The sequence below is a fragment of the Anopheles cruzii genome, chromosome 3 (genome assembly GCF_943734635.1).
Source record: "Anopheles cruzii chromosome 3, idAnoCruzAS_RS32_06, whole genome shotgun sequence".
Taxonomy (NCBI): Eukaryota; Metazoa; Arthropoda; class Insecta; order Diptera; family Culicidae; genus Anopheles; species Anopheles cruzii.
The window spans coordinates 64,031,939-64,046,396 of NC_069145.1; the positions used below are offsets into that span (position 1 = coordinate 64,031,939).

General features: G+C 49.8%; 2 protein-coding genes across 2 annotated transcripts; one reads left to right on the plus strand and one right to left on the minus strand.

The window, feature by feature from the left end:
• Positions 1-1,611: 1,611 nt before the first annotated feature.
• LOC128270775 (cilia- and flagella-associated protein 251-like) lies at positions 1,612-5,277 on the plus strand. The gene is made up of 14 exons (XM_053008192.1): positions 1,612-1,686; positions 1,756-1,911; positions 1,982-2,258; positions 2,319-2,873; positions 2,936-3,146; positions 3,217-3,356; positions 3,420-3,571; positions 3,673-3,807; positions 3,874-4,110; positions 4,170-4,381; positions 4,447-4,606; positions 4,671-4,745; positions 4,817-4,973; positions 5,045-5,277. Exons 1-14 carry the CDS (start codon positions 1,612-1,614, stop codon positions 5,275-5,277), a joined length of 2,775 nt encoding a protein of 924 aa, XP_052864152.1.
• Positions 5,278-7,875: 2,598 nt separating this feature from the next.
• LOC128273473 (wee1-like protein kinase) lies at positions 7,876-10,171 on the minus strand. Its single transcript, XM_053011440.1, has 3 exons — positions 8,365-10,171; positions 8,138-8,286; positions 7,876-8,030 (listed from the first exon to the last, which is right to left on the minus strand). The coding sequence occupies exons 1-3, from the start codon at positions 9,996-9,998 to the stop codon at positions 7,876-7,878; spliced, it is 1,938 nt and encodes a 645-aa protein (XP_052867400.1). The 5' UTR covers positions 9,999-10,171.
• Between the last annotated feature and the right edge of the window lie 4,287 nt (positions 10,172-14,458).

The following is a 14,458-nucleotide window of genomic DNA, read 5'->3' on the forward strand; positions in this document are numbered from 1 at the left end:
TTTGATTGAATTCGAGGAGCAGATTGAGGATGGCTATTACTTAAAAGAATTGGCCGTCAAGAAATATATGTTTCTGGTGTTAAATAGTGTTTAAAATGCATCTGTCTATTGTTTCTTTTTTGTTTCCGAAAATTTATTTAATGGAGCCCCCAAAATTAAACTATTTTTGAAATGAAAAGGCGTGCTATGTCTACCAGTTAACTTTTTCTATCTAATTTTAAAAAGACAATATGATAACAACACTCATTTACAGTATAATGTATTAATTACAGTGGAAAAATGGAACACTTACGCACCATGGTCGAGCAAATTGCTTTTGTGTTGAAAAAAGGTGAAAACCAGAATGTCACATCCTGGCTGATGGAATTGCGCGCGGAAAGAAAACCTCAATGGTTCAGTTACGCACACTCCCCATTCGCAATGTCACGTTTCGCGGCAAGTGCTTCGCTTTGGATTTTCTCCCGACGAAGTTAGCAAACTATAACGGATGCGGAGGCGGTCGCTCTGTCGTTAGGAATCCCTGCACCGCAAACGCACCGTTGTCCGCGGCGTAGACTTTCGTCACGTTTCGATGCCAGGTGAGCGACAAAGTTGGCGGTTGACGCCCGTTTCACGAGTTTCATAACCTTTCGCAACGCAGGAAGTTGCCGGCGTAGTCCCGTTTTCTCGGGGTGTCGCTGCATGTGACACCTGAACGGTCGGCGAATGTCGCCACTATTGTTGTTGCAAGTTGGTTTCTTCGAAAAGCATTTGGTAATTGCGCGAAGATATGAAAGGTAATTAAGGGATCCATTTCGTAATATCAACGCGAATCCAGTTTGCAGGAAACATTTAAGTTCCCAACGCTTTGCAATCCGAATCGAATATACATTTCTTTCATTATTTCATTTCGTGGGGTTCATGTTTGAACATGTTTATGCAATGAAGAAAAGATAAACGGATTCTGGGCACGAACTAACGTTACATAACCGCGTCGAGTGCCATCTGGGATGGGTGAAGATCCTCAGATCGAAAGGAAACAGGCCGTATGATAATTGACGGATAGGCCGATCAGACGTTCAGGTCGAGCCGTCGGTCATTGCCACCCACCTTTCGCCGCCCAATCACCTATGCGCACACTAACGATCGTTCTTGAACAGTACAGGAGAGAGCGGAGGGCAGATTTGACTTCGTCAACGTCACTTGGCCAATCATCAGGAGATTAGCATTGCGTAACGGTACCTTCTTTCGGTGGTTAACGTCTTGCGCCCGGAGTCGCAAAGTGTCAGTGACCTGGAATCGATTCACGCAATCGCCAGGATTGAGAAACTGTCAACGGTTATTTTCGTTATTTTTTTTTCATTCATGTGCTGAGTTTGCTTATGTTATTTAGAATTCCCCTTTCGTTATTCCCTCGTTGTTATCGCCTGTAACTTGCATCACCTTTCTTTTACCTTTTTTTCGAATAAATGATCACCAAACCAATCCCCAAAAAATTACTTTCATAGCGACGCTTCCGTAGCAACCAGTCGAGTCCTTGGCAACCAGCAAATTTGCTGTCGTTTGGCGTTCTTTCTTTCGAATCAAACCTTCGGTGTAGACGCGACTCCTGCAGGCGGACACGGCACCGTAATGGGTGAAGTTGTGGAATTCATCCCGGAAGATGCTCGGGACAGTGGAAAAGTTCACCATCGCTGTCAGCCTTTGGTAAGGACGGGTCCTCCTGAACAGTGTTTTAAACATTTCAAATCCAATCCGCCGGTACCCGATTTACAGCACCTGGAATGGCTTTCCGGGTTCAATCCACGTGTTCCACTGCTCAACGTCAGCGCCAGCCGCGAGCGTAAGGAGCTGGTGTTGGCCTCGGCCAGCACCCTGCTGTTCTACTCCTACGACGGCGAACACGAGAAAGTTCACCCCGTAATCGGACACGTGAGGCATCTTCGGAGCTGGTGACTACGAATCCTTCGAATGGCACTTGCCTCTCTCTCTCTCTCCACAGAAAAGCAACGTTAACGCAATTGGAAGCGACGGTAGTGGCCGGTTCGTTGTAAGCTCCGACAACTGTTACAGCATCAACGTGTGGGACCGAGGAACGACGACCAACGAAGATCATGTTCCGCTCGCCATCCGCACCATCTTTGAACCGTTCAAGGGGACGAAAATGCATGCCGTTGCCCTCAGTCACGATGGAAAATATCTTCTGGCGGGGGGTGGTGCTGACCAGGGCAACCAGCTCAAGATCTGGTCCTGGACGGTGGGCAATGACTTCCCCGATGGTATGTGTCTTCACTGAAGCAACCGCACTCAGCTTGGCCCTCATAAGTTGCACTTCACAGACACCATTTCGCTTCCGGCACGGTTGGGGCGCATCAAAACGGTCCATTTCTGCAAGGACCGTCACCGGCAGCACCAGTTTGTGGTGACGATGGAGAGCGGCGTCGTGTTCGGTGCCTGGGATGCCAAGGAGCAGAAGCTCTCGGTACAGGTGCCCAAGCGACATGGGTTTCAGGACTACAACGATTCGGTGTTTGTGGTCGGTACGGATCGGGCGGTGTCAGTGACGGCTGGCGGAATGGCGATCGTGTGGAGCGACGACAAGAAGGTCGGCAGTGAAGAGACGGGAGGAGCGCCTCTGCGGAAGGAGTTTCTGAAGTACCTCCACCTGAAGTACGCCTCGATCAACGTGGTGCGCTCGTGTGACGAAAAGATCATCACCGGGGATGATGATGGCGAGATACGGTTCTACGACAACTCGATGAAGATCCTGTACTGGTTCAAGCAGGAGGACCTCGAACCGATCCGAACGCTTTCGTTCGACCTGATGGCGACGCGCCCTCGCAAAGCTCCACCGGCTGAGCAGCCATTGGCAGGTGACCCCACGCCGGATGACGGTAAGTTGTGAATGAAACGGTCCTAAGAGGACGTAGTTCAGTTTAATTCCATCCAACCTTAGCGGAACCATCGAAGCGAGAACCTGAGACCACCATCGAAGAGATCGCTCCAAAGGATGTGTCGTTCGAGGCGAAACCCGTGATCGTTCGCGGATTCGTGTCGGCGACCAAGTCCGGCAAAATCTACGACATCGACATCGTGTACAACAAGATACAGGAACTGTTCCTTCCATCGCCCAGCATCATCACGGCGGTTGATGCCCATCCCACGAGGTCGGGTGAGATGGAGTTCCTTGGATGCAACCATTCCCTTATAAGTGTACTTTATAATTCCGTTATATAGATCGGAGATTTGCACATGCGATGGAAACGGGCGAATTGTTGTGTATGAATTGAAAGCGAAAACAATAACCAGCACGCTGGACGTTCCGATACAGCGAACACGCCGAGGAAGGATCACAACCCTATCTTATTCTCCTTGCGGTCAGTATATGATGGAACTCCGTTATCAATGGTTCTAGTGACAAACGATTCAAATTACTATAGGAACGTTCTTGGCTGGAGGTGCGGAGAACGGATACATCTGGATGATTGATCCGAACATAATGGTCGTCAACGCAGGTAGTCCCCTTCAGTTCACCAATGAAAAGCTGCGGCTAGTAAAGTTCTCCAGCGACTGTAAATATCTCGTATGTGTGGTAAGTTGTCTAATTCTTCCTGTTACTCAAATGATAAAAATTGCATTAAATTTCATTTTTCCAATGAGCAACTTCGTTTCTATTTTAATGGCCACTGCCAGGAGGAGCAGAACATTATCACTCTTTTGCAGCGAGAAAAAGAAGATTGGCTAACGACGGGACGCTGCGCCACGCACAGACTGGTGGACACCGCGTTTCTGAGCGCTATCGAATTCATCTCGATCGGTGAAGATCGTGTAAGTGTTTCAGCAAAAGTAGCCCAAACAGAATCATTCGAATCAATTTTCAATTACTATCGACAGTACATGGTGCAATATGTAGTGAACGACAGCGAAAAGTCCCAACAATCGGCCCTATCAATCGGTAAACGTCGTCGAATTGAGCAAACGGCAGTTCCCGTGGCACTGCTCGTGCTCCCAAACGATCAACTGCTTGTGTCCAATGATCATCTGAAGTTCAAACTGTTTAATCGCAACACGTTCGACATCATGCACACCTTTCTCGGTCCCTTCCACGACGGTCCTGCTCGGTGCCTACGGGTAAGTGTACAAGATAGTCGCCAGAAAGAATGCGCTAGTTCTTCACCTCCCTTCTACAGTTGCTTCCCGGTGAGGAGTTCTTCGTTTTCATCACCAACAACAATATCTATCTACACCGCCTGCCGATCGATGGCAATCCGTTCAAATATTTGGCCGTCCGTGGTCATCCCAAGCACCTCAAGTGGCTACAGCTTGCCGGCGGCACAGATCCTTGTGCGATCACCTTCGGGGAAGGTGATCATGCAGTCGCTTTGTGGAGAGTGAACACGAGGTATGGATTCAAAGTGGATGATCTTCAGGGCTACTAATCCGTCCTTTGCGATATTTCATCTGCAGGCCGGTGCTAGACAATTTGAAGCACTCTGGAACCGGGCTGGATCCGTTCTGTGCACTACTGCCGGGCGGTAAAACGGGCTGCTACGTCCGAGAAATGTTGAGTCTGTTCTTCTACAATCAGATTTCCCCCAAAAATAGCGACGGCGATGCAGAACTCACGGTACGGGTACGCGCGTTTGTTTGAGTGTCCACTAATAATTTCCTTTTCCATTACCCGCGGGCAGTTGCGGGATGCGATGGATACGCGGGACGTTCCGAATTATATGCGCAGCATTGGATTCCATATGAGCGAGTTCGAGGTGAGGGCATCCTGGAATAGAAATAGAAGCCATAGCAATATTGCCAATATTAATTGCCTTTTCGCCTGAAGGAACAAAACCTTTGCCAAGAAATGGCACTAGCGGGAAACTGTTACCTTACCTTTGAGGAAGTGGCCAAACTGTTTCTCAACCATCGTACCAGTGGGTCTCCCAGCAGCGAGGACGTTCTGACCGCCGTTACTTACATCGGTGCCACAGTGACGTCCGGTGCGCAAGCAGCAACCATTCTGCTGGGCTATCTCCAATCATAACCGACTGATCGATCTTCCCGATTCCAGGCACCCGGGTCGATCTGCGACGTTTCGGCGAGTTGCTGACAACCGTCGGTGAGCCGATGGATCGGCAGGCTTCGGATTTTTACATTAAAATTCTGTTCCCGTCCAGCCGGCAGCAGATGGGTGACGTAGAATCGGAGGCTGTCGACAGCATGGGGGAAGCCAACGATGGTGGCGGAGATGAGCAAAGCCCTCACCTTATCAGCGTCGATGACTTTACCGAAAAACTGTGTTGAGCCTCCGGGTTTTTGCTTCTGGATAACCATGTTTTATTGATTCCGATAGTTCCGATGATTGATAATAAATTGTATACATTTTTCTGCCTTACATTTCGATAACATACAGAGAGCTTAACTATCTTACGTCCCCATGGAAAGATGGGGCGAGTTTGGAGCATCAGTGGGTGGCGGGTGCGTGTGAGTATAAAGGCTAGCAAAGAAAAATATCTATGAGAAAGCACCTAATGATACATATTAGGATGGCGTGGTTAGTGGAAGAAGTATACTCGTATTATTTACTGAACTTGCTATTCTATTTAAAGAAAAAGAAAAATATATAGAAACTTTTGGAAGAAAACTAATATGGCCTTCTCAGTAGGATGTAGTGGCGTTAAATATGCTCAATTCTTACAACCACCAGCCAATGCATGCTGCCAGTAACCTTCATCTAACCTATCTATCACTAGCGTTTCATTCAGCGTCAATAGAGTGGTGTGTCTAGTGTGGATGTGTTGCTCTCGTTGTTACCCAGGCCGCTCCGCGCGCCGGACGCATGCCGGGGGGACGAACTCTCCGTTCAACAAGCCCCACCATCAACCCGGAGCGGCTCGGGGAAGAAGAAGAGCGCGTATGACGTGACGTTACGTGACACATCGATGTCGTTTGGCTTAATGGTTAAAATCACAAAATTTCCTTTCGCTCTCATAATACGCAGGAGTTTATCGTTAAGCCACGGTATCGCCACAATCCGATCATATGCACACCGATTGTGTCTATTCTGGGTATCTCTATGTCCGCATGGGTGAATCACCCGCTCAGTTTTTCCCGCTAACTTTAAACACCAGCTTTCACCAGCCTCTAATCTCTCCGTAGTTCTTGGGATGTTCTTCTTTTCTTTTCCTGAATTCTATAACCTGTATCCTTTTTGAGTCCTTATCTCAGATAATAGTTGAGTAAAAAATATAGAAAAATGTAGAACTTAACAAATTATGCGTACGAAGTAAAGAGCACTTAACACTGAGCCACCGGTTCCGATGTTCTATTTCGCTCTCTGCTACCCTTAAACACTAGATGCTTTCACAATTGGGTTCGCCCCCCGGAGGCGCATGTTCTTCTCCTAGTTCTGTTGGTTTCATCAACGGCAAGTTTACAGCCTTACGTTTTCTTCCATCGATGCACGCGTTTGCATTTCGAACGACGCGACGCAATCGTTGCCCCTATTTTCTTGTCTCTTTCGAAGGCTTAAGAGGACTGTTCTTCTTATGGTCCCCGTCCATTGTCGTTCGTTTTCATCACATAATTACCAAACCGCCCGGATGCGTTCTGTTCATCCGTTAACTGTTACTCTTCGTTTTTGAATCGCCACATCTCTGTTTGCAAAGATTTTGCTTATTTTCTAACGATTTTTTGCTTTCAATTTGGTTGTTTCCTACTCTCCTAGCTGCTCCGATTTCCGGCTTACTTTCAAACGCACCGTCGCCTCGATGTTGTTACACGTTAGCAAAAAAAAAACAAATCCAATTCCGATTATCGATTAATTTTGAGATTATCATTATCCATAAAAAAAACCCTAACTGGAATACGTCCCTACTTAATAATTGGACACCTCTTCAACCGAATTTAACGCGCGTGACAAATACAATAATAAATATAGGCATAAAACGCAGGCATACGAATTCAATTCACTTTTCTATCTCAATTTACGTTGTTATCCGTCCGTCCCGGAGACACGGGTTAGCACACGCGGTGCGGTTCATAATAGCGCTTAAAAAAGAAAATTTAATTAACTCAAAAATTGTCGATATGAAATAAAATCCCTAGTCCCTCAATTTCCACAACGTTTCGTACAAAAAAAAAGAAAGATTAAAATAATTATAAAGAGCTTTAGAAAGGAAAGTTTTGCATTGCTGCGACCGACACAAGAACATGATGGATTAGACGCGAACCGAAGTAAATCTATACACCAAAAAAGTAATAAATTAGTACACAAAACAGAGACAAATTAAAAACGAAAACTAATTTGATACGAAACAGTTGTGGCGTTAAATTAGAATGCTTTTCTGCCTGATTACGTGTGACCTCTCTGTGCGCGTCGTTTACATCGTGTTGTTTCGATTCCCTCGTTGTTCCTGGCGCGCCACTAGCGGGTGCTTCACGTGTTCTTTACTACCGGCGGTCTACCCAGCCGCCGTCATTCGGTTGCGCAACTCGAAGGTGCGCTATTCATTGAAGCATATTTATCATTTCTTTTTGGTTGGTTTTGGTTACGCTTTGGCTTCACAATTGAATGAACATGGAATCTCTCTGCTGCTGGATCGATGATATCCTTCTTTTTCATATCGCTTTCTGTGGTTTGGTTTGGCTTTTGGTCAATGGCACACACACACACACACCTCGTAGTGCGATGTTGACTTGTTTGTTTGAAACAGCTCCACTGGCCGCTAGCACCGCCGTAGAAGGAGCCGCGCACACGAGGACAGAGAGGTGAGGAGTAAGGCACGGAGCGAGGAGGGAAACCATCACTACCATCAGGTTGCCGGTTGTAGAAGGGCGTAGGAACTAGCGGACAAACTTGTGACAATGGGAAACGACATCGAGTGGACCACCACCACCCGGCTAGTAGTCCTTTGATTTATTGTTGTCCCGGATACCCCGGCGCCCGGACAGCAGATTGGTTGAGCGCTTCTTGCGCGAATACGATCGCAGCTTCCGATCGGAGGTATTTAGCTCGTGCAACGATGCCTGGCCACGCGACTTGCGAATGCTCGATGCTGCAGAGAGAGACAGGGACGTGAGCGGCATCACGCCAAACGAAAGCTTCGTTAGAAAGGCACCAGAGGCACGGGAACATCCGGATGATCCGCGGTCACCTTCTTACCAGTGGTGCTGTTTGATTGTTGTTCGATCGATTTAATCAGCTTGGCCTGTTCCTTCAACTTTCTCAGCAACACCTCGTTCTTCTGCCGCTCCATGCTTAGCTCGAGATTCAGCTGGGCCTTGGTTTTGGAGTCGATCGGTGAAAGAACCCTGTGCAAAGTGAGACGAAGGTGATTAAGGACAAGAACTACTCGCTCGCTCGGTTGCCCGATTCGGCTGCCGACTTACGGATGGTTGAAGATCGTCGTAGACGAGGGCCGCTTTTCCGGGTTCGGGTGCATCATCTTCTTGATGAGATCGTTGAACTCGCGCCCGATGCCGGGCAGATCGGGGAACTGGCCGTTGCGCAGCTGGTGCCAGCCGGTGCCGTTCTTCGGCAGCGGACCGCCACCGCCCGCCTCGTACAACGTGATGCCGAGCGAGAAGATGTCAGCCTTGGCAAGGTTGGAGTTGTCCTCGTGAAGAATCTCTCTCGCCATGTAGCGACAGTCGCCCTCCTCCACCTGCGGATCATTCATCGACGTCACGTGGCCCAGATCGCCGATCTTGTACGTCACCAGGAACTCGTTCTCCAGATCGTCGTACACATCCTCGAACCCATCGTCGGCGTAATCGGTGGCCGCGGATACGTAGCTTCCCATGGAACAGCCCGCCGCCCGGAGCGGTGTCTTCGAGAGGAAGATGTTGCCCGCCTTCAGGTCCATGTGCACCAGCTCGTTGGAGTGGATGTACTTCAGCCCTTCGGCGATGTGCAGCAGCAGCGTGCGCAGTTCCGACTCATTCAGGCAGCGCTCCTGCAGCACCGTCTGCAGGCTTCCCCCGTTGCAGTACTCGTTCTGGATCAGCATGTGGTTGTTCTCGGCCCAGGCCGAGTAGTAGCGCACCACGTTATCGTGCTTACCGAGCACGGCGTGCGCATACACTTCGTTCAGGGCCGTCTTCTCGAACGCGCTGCCCGCCACCGGCCGGATGCTCTTCTTGATCGCGTAAATACAGCCATCGAGTCGGTTCAGACACTGGTAGACCTGCCCGAACTCACCCTCACCCAGCAGCGCCAGTTGGATGAACTCCTTGTCGTAGCGCGAAATGTTCGAGTCCTGTAGCGCAAGCCGTTTCGGGGCTTGACGGAACTCGCCGCACTCGTCCTCGACCAAATTGAACGCCTTCAGTGTGTGGTTGGTCGAGTCGTTGCCGGGCGGTTGACGGCCGGCGAACGGTGTCAACGCTGCGCCACCGTACGTCCAGCGGCTTTGGCTTTTGCTGTTGATCCGGTTGCACGGAAACACGGTCGGAAAGCTTTGGTTCAGCGTGAGTTTGGAACCGACCGTCGTCTGGCAACTGTCGCCTCCTTCCAGCGGCCCTGCCAAACCACCCTCCTGGCGGGTGCGCTTCTTGGTGCGCATAAACATTGCCGGCGGTGTGAACGGATTCACGTTGGCCGGCAAACCTGCATCGTAGTGCCGGTGCAGCGGCACGGACCGTGGCTTCTCCGTGGCAATCATCGCCATTTCGGCGTCCATCGGTTTGGCCAGCACATCGTAGCGTTCCACCAAGGCCGAGCCCTTCTTTGGCCGGCCGAATTCCGTCCGAGTGAACATATTGTTGGTCGACTTCTGGATGATGGTTTTCGGTGTGGCCGGCGTGTCGAAGAGTCGCAGCGCTCGCACCTTCCGGTAGGGAGGCGACATCGACGACGGCTGCTTCATGGTGGCCGGCTGCGGTTCGACCACTTCCGGGGACGTTTCGCAGAACGTCAGCTTCCGGGGCATCACCACCGACCGGACGGGCGATGGGTTGAGCTCGACGCTGGAATTCATGTCCGGCGAGGAATCAATACCGCTGCTCTCGGTATGAATCTCCATCTAAAAAAACACAGCGCTGGGCATGCAGCGGTAACAGTACTCTAGGCGTCCCTCTGTCTTGCCACCCAAGGGGCCACCGAACACGAACAAAGAGGCACACACAATAAATAAGCGATAAAAACGATTGTTCACAAATTCCGTTACAAGAACATAGCAACCGAGGAAACCAGCAATCGGCTCTCTGCCCGTGGCGTTAATGCGTTTTTTGTTCTCGCTTCCTTTCTGGCAGCTGCTGTCGCCGCCGCACGCACGCACACACAGAGCGACACACGCCACTCGAAATCGCTTCACACTCGGGATGACGGACTGACGCGTAACCAAAACACACAACGCAGTTCTCGTGGTCTGCTTTTGGTGAATTTAAGGGCAAGCACGGTCACTAGAGTCGCTACACGCAATGCCTTTGAATTAACACGTTTTAACACGTTTCTTCGAGAATAAACGCTCAACAAACAAGGTTATAACAAGTGGCAAACAGAAAACACATCCACAAGCGACCACTTTCCAATTTAATTTGCAACTGACTTTAAGCCGGGCCGTTTCGCTTCGCCGTCGCGGGCGAGTTTACCGTCGAGTTTGCCGGGCGAAGCTTCCGGTGTTTCAAGAAAGCTATGGCCTCCGGTTTACCTGTCAAGCAAGAGTGACGGTTGGCAGTTGGTGAGTTTGAATTTGAAGGCGATTTAGTACACGATGGAAAAATAAACCGCGTAAAAACTATAGATTTTCTGTATAATAGTAATGTTGTGGCTTCTGAAAGCGAATCGATTGTTGTTTATTGTATTAATTATTCAACTGAATATTAAATCTGAACGGTTAGCCGCTGATTTCACACGCGCCGTTTAGAACAAGAAAAGCCACAGTTGTTCGAATAATCGGTCCGTTGCGTCTCTCACAGTATGTGACCAAAGTAAGCAAATACCAACAATATTTGAAATTCGCATAATTTTACCCTCACACGGAATTAAGCTTCACTGAAACAGGGATATTTAAAACACATTGTGATGTGATGTAGTTGGTAGTTTCTTGTGAAAAACTACAAGGCAACTATTATTTAAACTAGTTTGGTATGGATGCAGGGTTTTATTTAAAGGGCCGTTGCTGACCTTGAGCCAAAAACTCACAACACGCTGGCAGAAGTTTGTCAATCGCAAAACAATGTTTTTCGCCAAAATCCACAGTTGTACAATGCGATACAGAAATCACGCTGCTTGCTCGCAGCATTTGCGTGGCCTTCAAGGTAGACCGCAATCGGCGTCTAACAGTACCAAACAGAGCTCCTCGGGCTGCCCCATTTGGCTGTCGCATATCAGCTGACGGGCGGCCGATTTGCCGATGGAAAATGGAGACTGTGGCAAAGTTTCCCATAAATTCCCTGTGCGCCATTATTCTTCCGGGCGACTCGTTAGCATGGCCTGGCGCCTTACGCTATGCGCCAGAGGAACGTTGCGGATGACGTAGATTGTGCCAAAATTGAGGCATAAAACGTTGGGCACACGCTACCGAGGAGACACACCTACTCCTCTAACGGGTACGCATCGGTCACGGCTTCGGGTTAGCCGGGTTTGTGGCGAGGATTTTGCCGGATTGTTTCGTAGATTTGATCTTCTTATCTCGTCGCATGTTTGCCGTTTTCGAATGAAAGTTTTGCATGACTTCTCCAACTAATCTTGCGTAAGAGTGGTGTTTTGAAAAGAAACAATAATAAAAAATTACAAATTTGTTTCTATTGATTGCACGTCCACAAACAAAAAAACACCAACATTCCATCGCGCGCTACAGGGTCATTTAGCATAATGCTCCCGCAAGCAGCCAAGAGATAACAAATCCCAGGACTGCTGAGCTAAAATGGTCAATCAAATTACGACCTGCGCGATAATTGAAATCCTTCTCGCGTCATTCATCCGTCGGTTGGGCAAGTTCGAGGCAGTGGCAGGATCAGGACTCACAGTTATTCCCTTCCTTGGCGGCGACCCGCATTAACCAGCGATTAGGGTCCGGTTTGAAACAGAAATCGGCCGATAGCGGACGTAGAAAAAGCGGGTCCCTAACCGTTACAGACCGCAGACGCAAGCATGAAGAAGATGGCGATAGATGTGCCGTTCTCTGTCCAAACGCTTAACGCAAGAGAGAATGAGACGGAGACCGAGAAAGGGAGAGCGAAAATGCCGTGGCGTGGCAGCCGGTGTGGCTTCGTCCTTGCGTGCCTGCGAATGCGAATCATCGCACATTCCGCCAGGAAGCGACCCAGTCTCCGTTTTGGCTGCCCACAACACATTGCCGACTGGCCGCCGCGCTGACAGACTCTCTCTCGGCCGAGAGGTCCGTTTTCTGCCATTTTTCTGCGATTGGTACCGCTGTGCGCGCGTGTGTGCGTGTCGGTCCAAGGATCCATGGGCGTGAAAGAGATGGGTAGAGCAGGGCAAGAGCCGCCGAGGAGTCCGCAGAAGGGGTCGCTGGTGGCCCAGGGTAAGAATACGCAAGTCTCTTGGGACGGAAGGCGTGGAGTCGGACCCGTCGTCGCAGAGACATCGGCAGCAGCAGCAGCAGCAGCGGCATCATGAAGATAAAACTGAATCCGTACAAACAGTCAAGAACCGCGGCGCCACATTAGTTCTATTTCTATAATATTTTATCTCTTTTCGTCTGGGAATATTTGCCAAAAAACGGTATATTATTTATCATCGTGGACGCCACCGGCACGGGGTGGCAGGCAGGGGCCACAGGATACCGTCTTCTCCGCCACCACCACCACCACCACCAAGTACCCGGGGCGCTCTGGTGGATTGTCTTCCGCCGGGGATCCGCGTCGTCTTCGGTGTCGTTGTCTTCGTCGTCGGGGGCTCGTTCCTATCGGGTTTTGGCACTGCGGACAACTGTGGCGATAGCGGGGTTGTGTGTGATCGGGCAAGTCGGCTGGCGTTTAGCGGCCGCTAGGTGTGCCCGCAGGGCGGCACCGGACGGGCAACAGGGTGCCCACGGTCTGTGTGTTGTGAGAGGGAACAGAAATGTTGACCGCGGTCGGTCGCATGCTCGATGATATTGATCTTGACGCCTGGCATCGAAAGGAAGTGGCCTCAGTTTTAGTTCAACTCCACCTCCAGGTTGCCGGTAGACGATGAATTACGGTCGAGTGCGTAACTGATGAGGCAAGGGTTGGGAAATAATCAAAGGAAATAATCCTACCGATGATTAGTGTAAAGAAAAGTTTGCACGTAACACGTTTAAATTTGTTGTTTTACAATTAACGAGAGTTTTTATCTAGTCAAAAAATCCTTCAAAGCAATAGTTTCTGACGTCGTTCTAGAACTATAAACATCCTTTAGGTACTACAAAAAGATAGAAAAACATTAAAGTATTGAAACATTCGTTGGGTTGTGGAAAGTAAAGTGGGAACTCCGGAGAAGTGTCACAACTTTCCGACCCACCCTGTAGCCCGGTCACACATTTATTCCCCGTCGCCCCGAAAAGGAGGGAAAAACGCCACCAAATTGTATCACAATGCAAATTAATTTTCCAGTCTAATTGCTCCGCTGACAAGAACCATTTGTTCGACGCCATTAAGATGGATGAAGTCTTCGGTTTCGGGTTTCGGCGCTTCTGCGTGGAGCTGGAACACGTGCCGCAGATCGGATCGGCGGACCCGGGACCGTCCGCCGGGGAAGATCGAATCGAAATTTGCAACCTAATTCTCACTAATATTTCATTTCCCCACTTTCTCACCCGGGCCCGCCTCTGGGTTCTTTTTGGTTCGCGCCCCGAAAGAAACCAATAACCCACCATCGACCTTATAAGATAATCGTCTCCGTCTGTGGGACACTCGGCGAACTTGCGAGCCGAACACCATGGTGGCCAACTCTCGCTTCGATTCACTTTCTCGCTGTCCGCCGTCTATTGCTTCTTGACCCGTTCACACGGGCGGAACAAGAGCGCAAAGATGGCTACCATTTACTCGGGCCCGGGCCCGGGTCGTGTCTGACGAATGATAAATGTTTCGCGCAAATTACCATTATTACTACTTCGAGCGCCACAATTATGTGCTGCGTTTCGTCTGCCGCCGGGTCTTCGTGGGGCCTTCGGAAGATGATTAATTATGCGCGCACTTCAACGCGACACGCCATTGGACCGGCGCAGCTGCCACACAGGAACACACGCTGAAGTCCAGTGTTCTAGGATTGCGAGGAACAGATTGCGCGACACACCGACGAAGGACATCCCCACGGCGGGGGAGCAGCGTAGGCTCAAGTGGTTCAGAGTGGTCCGAGGTGGACAAAAAGTGTGTTGAGTGGGCGAAAGTGGCCATCCTTTGGACGTCGATGAGCTCCCCACTCTGCGTTCCGCGTGGAGCTACGTGGTGAATATTTGAAAATATATATGTCACGGGCAGCAATAATGGCCGGATGGGGACCACCGGGATCCGGGGGTCAGTGTAAGTACCGCTTGTTAACACGGTATCGACCTGG

Excerpts from the sequence above, each read along its gene's own strand:
- LOC128270775 (XM_053008192.1), top strand. The coding sequence starts at position 1,612 with ATGGGTGAAGTTGTGGAATTCATCCCGGAAGATGCTCGGGACAGTGGA. Across the intron at positions 1,687-1,755 it reads ACCATCGCTGTCAGCCTTTG|CACCTGGAATGGCTTTCCGG; the intron begins GTAAGGACGGGT and ends CCCGATTTACAG. Across the intron at positions 1,912-1,981 it reads TTCACCCCGTAATCGGACAC|AAAAGCAACGTTAACGCAAT; the intron begins GTGAGGCATCTT and ends CTCTCTCCACAG.
- LOC128273473 (XM_053011440.1), bottom strand. The coding sequence starts at position 9,998 with ATGGAGATTCATACCGAGAGCAGCGGTATTGATTCCTCGCCGGACATG. Across the intron at positions 8,287-8,364 it reads ACGACGATCTTCAACCATCC|GGTTCTTTCACCGATCGACT; the intron begins GTAAGTCGGCAG and ends CACTTTGCACAG. Across the intron at positions 8,031-8,137 it reads ACAATCAAACAGCACCACTG|CATCGAGCATTCGCAAGTCG; the intron begins GTAAGAAGGTGA and ends CTCTCTCTGCAG.